The 7,099-nt window shown below is 45.6% G+C and overlaps 3 protein-coding genes across 3 annotated transcripts in view; 1 reads left to right on the forward strand and 2 right to left on the reverse strand.

Moving 5' to 3' along the window:
• Positions 1 to 237, reverse strand: part of SARC_06562 (hypothetical protein) — a gene marked incomplete at both ends in the record, with an annotated part of 3,927 nt that extends 3,690 nt beyond the window's left edge. Inside the window, one exon of the mRNA XM_014299528.1 lies at positions 148 to 237. Within this exon, the coding sequence (XP_014155003.1) occupies positions 148 to 237 (90 nt within the window). The remainder of the gene's footprint in view (positions 1 to 147) is intronic.
• A 443-nt stretch (positions 238 to 680) lies between these two features.
• On the forward strand, positions 681 to 3,983 carry SARC_06563 (hypothetical protein). Its single transcript, XM_014299529.1, has one exon. The coding sequence runs from the start codon at positions 1,172 to 1,174 to the stop codon at positions 3,656 to 3,658; it is 2,487 nt and encodes an 828-aa protein (XP_014155004.1). The 5' UTR covers positions 681 to 1,171; the 3' UTR covers positions 3,659 to 3,983.
• Positions 3,937 to 5,662, reverse strand: SARC_06564 (hypothetical protein). Its single transcript, XM_014299530.1, has one exon. It carries the CDS (start codon positions 5,582 to 5,584, stop codon positions 4,427 to 4,429), a length of 1,158 nt encoding a protein of 385 aa, XP_014155005.1. The 5' UTR covers positions 5,585 to 5,662; the 3' UTR covers positions 3,937 to 4,426.
• Between the last annotated feature and the right edge of the window lie 1,437 nt (positions 5,663 to 7,099).

The raw sequence follows: 7,099 nt of genomic DNA on the forward strand, positions 1-7,099 counted from the left end.
TTGTCATCGTAAATAGGCAACATGTATAAGACGAATAAGGGCCGTTCACTAATCGTACACTGTAGTACAAGTGAGACATCTAATCGAGTCGTAATACAAAAATAAAGTTTAGTGTCACGCAAACAATGTGGATAATGGATTCGATACCTTTATTGCAGAAGGTAGGTCTAGTTCTATGTCGCCATCCTGGCCAACGCCGACCATATTAACCCTAACAGAGGCATCGATACCACTCATATCGGCCAATTGGTATTGAATTATAGTCGTCGATAATTAACACTTCATACTCCACGACACATCTATCCAGTACAACTCCAGATGTTGTTAAATGTACTCATAGCACAAAGCTACAGCTACAGCTAAAGTGGTGGTGGGCTTTGTGCCTTGTTGTGCACTGGTACTGGATGTCCGCTAGTGCTCGTATACACAATCGCTGCTGTATCTACGCTCTCTGAAAACGTTCCAAGTAATTATTATTTCACAAAGAGATATCCGTGAACAAGCAGATTAACAGCTGGCTACTTTTTTTTGGGGGGGGGGGAATACTACGCCTTACAATGTTCGGTACTTATGATGTACTCGGATAAGGCTTTATTACGCATCAGCAATTCAGCATAAAAATGATAGAGCCGTCTAATGAACTCCAAACAACATGTATAAATATGTAATTATGTATATCAAATACAAACAAGCTTCAATGAACGACAGCGTTGTTCATCTGATGGCCTGTATTTGCGTGTGTATGTATTTGAATTGAAAACCAAAATATTTATTAGTTGCTCAGTTGGGCACAGGTATTACAGTCAGATCGTAGTAGCGCCGCATTGCCAATATTACCTTTGGTAGTAGAGCTCCGCTTAGTCAGAATAACACGACAGTTCATGTTCGCTTCCAAAACAGACTCTCACACACAGCACTGGCACATTTTTCAAGCCGTGCAAGGGAATGGTTGTAGAAGTATACGGCTATTTTCGTAGGAAATAATTACACTACGCCAATCCAATAGCATCCATCACATCCACACAGTGTGGTCGCCCCTGAATCGCGCGTTGAACACGAACAGGTACTTGTGAAGTGCAGCTATATACAGATACTGAACAAATCCTGTGTAGAAAAACATTGCTCACCATTCAACTGTATTTCTGTTGGTCTTTGAGGCACGCCAGTTAGTATGAGTGGGGTTGATTTCGACACCGTTGAAGTCAAAGGGCTGCGATGCCGTACTCAGGTGGGGTTCAGTGTGCATGAGATCGGCAAGTTGCAAGCGCTCGAAGTGAGCGTACAAGTGTCCATAGGGTCGATTGCCTGCGTATCTGATAGCCCAGACGACTGTTTCAATGTGCGCACATTGGCTAAAGATATACTTGCACATGTCGAGGGAAATTCATTCAAGCTGATTGAGACAGTGGCCGAGAATGTGGGGTTCATGGCTATAGTGCTGCTGAATGCAGCTCATGTGCGTGTTGAGGTACGTAAACCGCATGCGATACGTTTTGCCGAGTACAGTTCGGTAGTGATAAACCGTAGCACGGGAACGTATCCGAGAAACCGTAAGCCGTTCACCTACTATATCGCCGCAGGCTCGAACATCGACCCCAGAGCCAACGTTCGAAAGGCACTTCAGAGTCTTTGTACCTATCCTCATATGGTGGTGAAGGGCGTGTCCAGTGTCTACCAGACCACTCCGGTGCACAATGCACCCACAAGAGGAACCGGTGGTACAGATAACAGGTGTGACACAGACGCAGACACACACCCAGAGGCCACATCAGATGTAGTGAAAGACGATGATTTTCTCAACTTTGCGGTGAAGATTGAGTCGGTGCTATACCCTGCGGCGATCAAAGCGCACCTGCTCAACACTGAGAGACGTTTGGGCCGTGTCCGGGACGCCAAGAACAAGAACGCACCTCGACCTATAGATCTGGACATCGCATTGTGGAATGGGACAGATTACCCTGTGACCTACAGATTGGGCAACAAGGGCTGGTCCTTGCCTGCGAAAGGAGACACAGAATTTGCCCATGTGATGATCCCATTAGCCGAGCTGGCACCGGAGTTTGTACACTGTGATGCTGGTGTGCACGCGTCTAAGGGGGGTCTGAAAAAGGAATCTACTACAAGTAGTAGCAAAGGTGTGACCCTGAGCGAAATTGCTGAGCAGTTAGCTGGTACCGGTTGTTTGGAGACGGGTTTTCCGAAGATTGACTGTGGGTTAAGCGAAGTTCTGGGCGGAGATGATCAGGGCCCAAACAGGCCATGCATCTTTAAACGGGTGCCAGACGTAATCAGTAAGGAGGATGGGACCGAATTGTCCCCATCTGCAGGGGAAGTGAAGGGGGAAGAGAACGATCGAGCCGTACATCAGTCAGAAACCTCAGATCACATGACTGAGAATGTAGAGAGCATAGGAGATCCCGAGGGGAAGCTAAAGGGGCTGTCACTGGCTGTGCAGAGTTCACCTAACACTCACATCAACGCCCATGCCAACTCTCTGGCACTCGCATCGACCCAGCTGCATGAATATGAGCAAGAGGAAGACTCGGATGGTGCACACGCACACACACAGCGTGAACACGATAACACTGCGGCTCATTCGCCACGCGTTCGGCCTTTGGCTACCCCAGGCACACAGGCGGAAGCAGCAGTAAGCACTCAGCATGTGACTACGGGCAGGGGTGCCCAGATAGACTACAGGTGCGACACAGGGCGCAAGGTTGCTATAGTAACGGGCGGAACCAGCAAGATAGGCCGACGCATTACTAAAACGCTGCACGCGGCCGGCTACGATGTGTGCATACACGTGAACAGTTCGGTACTGGATGCTCAAGCACTCGCCAATCAACTGAATGCATGCCCAAGACGTGCCAAGTCAGCTATAGTGATTGTCAAAGACTTTGGCAGTGACACGTTTGCAACGCAGGCGGCTGAGATGATCAAGGAAGTAGTGGAGCGTCTGGGACGGTTGGATCTGTTGGTAAACAGTGCTGCGATGTTTAAGAAGACGCTGGTGCCGGTATTGGCGCCACCCGTCCCGATATTGGCGGACAAGAAAGCGGACATTGACGCGGACACAGATGGGGAAACGGAATCAGACAGTGAGCAGAGCAGCACGGCTGATGATATTAAAAATAAGCATCTACAGGCGAATGCCCAGACATCAACTACAGCTGCAACTGCGAACATGCCAGTGTGCGGAGAAGAGGACTATCAGACTGTCGAAGTTCTTAAGCATTGGCACGAGACCATGAACCTCAATGTTGTAGCGCCGTTCTTTCTGGCTCGGGCTGCCGCGCCTGAGCTCACGCGCACACGCGGCAGTGTCATCAACATCGCAGACATCCACGGCACGCGTCCTTTAAAGGAACACTCTGTGTACTGTGTGTCTAAAGCCGCTATAATCATGGTAACAAAGGCCCTGGCCCAGGAACTTGCGCCACATGTGCGGGTTAATGCGGTGAGTCCGGGTGCAATCAGTTGGACAGACGATCCGGTGTTGCATAGCACGGCTAACCAGTATGTGATTCTTAGCAAGGTGCCCATGAAACGCTTGGGGGATGCGGTAGATATTGCAGATACAGTGCTGTACTTGAGTGCGGGTGAGTATACGACAGGTGTGGTGATACCGGTAGATGGTGGGCGCTCCTTGCAGCAGTAGTAGTCCAGAGCTGGCATCGCTTAAACATAATATGTAGATATGATATACAAAGATAGGAGTGTGTATGACCACGTGATGGACACGTATAGTTCTCTATAGATGAGATCTGTACGATATACATAATAGAAAGCTGACACATATTACTTTGCCAATACTATGATTTCACTGGGAAGCACCTTTTTTTTAGCTGGCGAGACATCGCACTTTTCATCTGGACTGCCAGCATTGACTTGTCGATTGTCCTGGCAGCTAAAAACGAGCTTGACTGACAACTGTTAATTCTATTTTTTTTCGGAGCTTTAATTCCGTATGTTTATACCTTGGCATAAGCCAAACAAATACACAGTGACTGACCTTCAAAAAATGGCCAACATTGTGCGCTTACTTATTAGTTGTATAAATTGCAAACCTGACTGAATATTCGAGTTCATCGCGAGCGAGAGTGCTTCTAGGATGTTTTTTATAAAGTGTATACAAGGTTTGCATCCAAGTATTCGAAAGTGGTATATATGATAGGAAAATACTGTTTCCGTCATACACTGAATCTTATAAATGATGGCGAAACAGTGCAGGTATAGTATTTCATATTTAAATTATTTACATACGCTAGTAGTATTTCATATTTAAATTATTTACATACGCTAGTGTCTGTGGACGTATAGTGGTCCGGGATATAAATCTTCTCGGTCGCGTGGTTAGTTTGCGACGGGAGCGTGTAACAGGGTTCGGGACTAAATTTCGCGGAATGATTAACGCACCGAAGTACACCTACTGCCGAACGATCGAAAACTTAGCTTTAGCTTCTTCAAGTTTACGCTTAGCTTTAGCTTCGTTATGAGCTGTGAGATTAAAGATCGTCGGTTCGGTAGTGATATTCCATGCTGGTTCTGTGATAACCTGAATTCGCAATGGTATAATTTCCGGACAGTGTTCTACCATCTTCCTCACATGCGAAGGGGCAAATCGATAACCCTGATCCCAGAATTTGTGCATACCGAAGCTAGGTTGTTTGAATCCTTGCTGAGTGCAGAACTGTTGCATCACGGTCACATTTTCTGCTCTATCAGTCTCCGACCCCTCATGTACACAGTGTGAGAAGAACAAATCTTCTGCTGCCCAAGGGCCCACGCGCAAAGATGCTAACTTTGGATTTTTGAGGCACGCTTTGTGGTATTCCACATTTCGGATTGTCAGACCACCAGAACCATAAAATGGATGCGGAGCCCAGTCGTAATGTGACCCAACTCCATATGCTTCGCCCAAAGCACAGCCTATGTACTTATATTTCATAAAATCCTCAATACGGAAAGGCGAGTTCGCACACAACACCGAGTCGGATTGGAACACTAATACAGTATCGTATGGTATTTGATTCCAGAATGCCAATTTTAGGAATAAAGCGTTGTAGCCTGCACCAGAAAATATTGCTGGCAAAATTACTAGAAAATACACTTTACGGGTACCAAGGAGCATGTTTGCCTTTTGCTCCATGAAGTCTTGGTTTTCGCTCGAGCACACTATTACTAGATCCCATGACATAGGCGTGAGACTATTGAAGTTGTTTAAGACATACATGGCGTTCTCGATCCGTCGAGGCTCCATATACAGCATAGCATTTTTAGAGATGGCGTTCATTTGCGCATCTTGTTTATATCCACTCTCAGGATGACTTTCATATTCCTGCACTGGATCACTTGCAGAGCTCCCACCTCCCCCCGCTTCTGAATTGCCTGTTGGTGCGATATCTGGCCAAGCATCTATCCATCCGTCGTTGATTGTATTGATACGACTCCAACTGGTTTCACTAATAATCTCGCTTGTAGACAAATCGGCGCTCCATTGTGATAATAACAAAACTATTACGATGAAAGATAAGAACCAGATAACATGTACCCTGCAGTAGACTAGTGATGATATATAGGACATAATGCTTTCGCAAGCGAGACGTGCCTTAAAATGATTGCTGTGCCCGTGTCAGTAATATCGTTTATACAAGCTGAAGACCATAGTATTTTATTCTTGACAAATTCTCAATAGCGTTGCGAATATATATGATCATTTGGACTCGTCCGTTCTCCCTCATATTTTTAAATACTCTTGTATTGTAATAAAAATATGTAAATCCGTAGATGGTCATGTAATATTTTGTTTTCTTTTAAAAAAAACACCAAAAACCCTCGTTTTTAAATTTATTTTTAAAAAAAGCATATTTTTACACTTTATGATCGTATGAGCGAGGTCGTCGTCCAATCTATTGGTAATTGCTTGAGTTGAAAGAACTCATGCATTAATAGTATTACTCCAACCCACCTATCAAGTAACCAATGTACCCAGCAGATAGACAAACCTTAGCTAGCAGGGTCACCCTACACATTAGCTTCCGTAATTCTCTACCTATAAAGTAACTATTAATATAAGAGGGGTGTAGACTTGGGGGAGCCTCTAGCAGAGGGAGGGGGTGGGGAACCGGGTGGCGACGAAATTTCATCAAACAACGATGAGTGAGTCTGTGAGTCTGTGACTACGTGCCATGTGGACTGTGTGTCTGTGTCTGTCGTCTGTCTGTGAACGAGGGTCCGTATGACTGTGACTGTAACTGTGAGACTGATGAGAGCAGAGAGACTGCGACAAGTTGTCAGTTGTGAGACTTGTACAAAAAAAAAACAGAGGTTGTGACACTACGAGTCTACAGTCATACCTCTATATATGTCCAGGTTCCGCCCAGGGCCATAAATTGGACATATACAGAGGTAGACATGTTTGGGTCAGGTTCTCACTCCATGGCTTGCTCAATTCATATCCACTTATTTTGATAGTGCGCACAACGACACCTTTCTCGTCGTTTGTTAGATTAACTCTCTTTGCTGGAAGGGCACGCACCTTTATAAACACAGTTTGTTTGTACACCTTTTTATTAGTATTAGACAGTCTCTTCACTCTTGTATCTGACGCTTCATTTACCCCAGACGATGCACCTTGCTTAGACGTAGATTGTGTCGTATCAACTTCCTGCATTGCATCAGAATCAGAAGTTGTCTGATCTAACAGTGATACTGCTGATGCAGGTGGTGTCAATTCGTCTGATTGGCTCGCTGTTGATGCATTTGGTGGCTTGCAGTTATCTGTAGACAAGCAGTAACCGATAGAATTCGATCCAAACCCCTCACCACGATGCACGCCACAGAAGGTATGCATATTACGATCGCAACCAGTACATTTGTGAACACCTGATATCGGTTGCGTGATCGTGCACCCTTGCACGCAACAGCGACCTAAGCTAGAAGTATCCTCCATGAAGAAGAAGGAAGTCTTAGTGGCGCGTATTCACTGTGTGTAGAGTGTAGACAGACTACACATACGTATGCTTTAAAATACTTATTGTATGAAGTCTCACTGAGATTGTACCCGTGGCCCACTCATGGCTGGATCAATAGGAAGTAT

The sequence above is a fragment of the Sphaeroforma arctica genome (genome assembly GCF_001186125.1).
Source record: "Sphaeroforma arctica JP610 unplaced genomic scaffold supercont1.473, whole genome shotgun sequence".
In the NCBI taxonomy this organism is placed as follows: domain Eukaryota; class Ichthyosporea; order Ichthyophonida; genus Sphaeroforma; species Sphaeroforma arctica.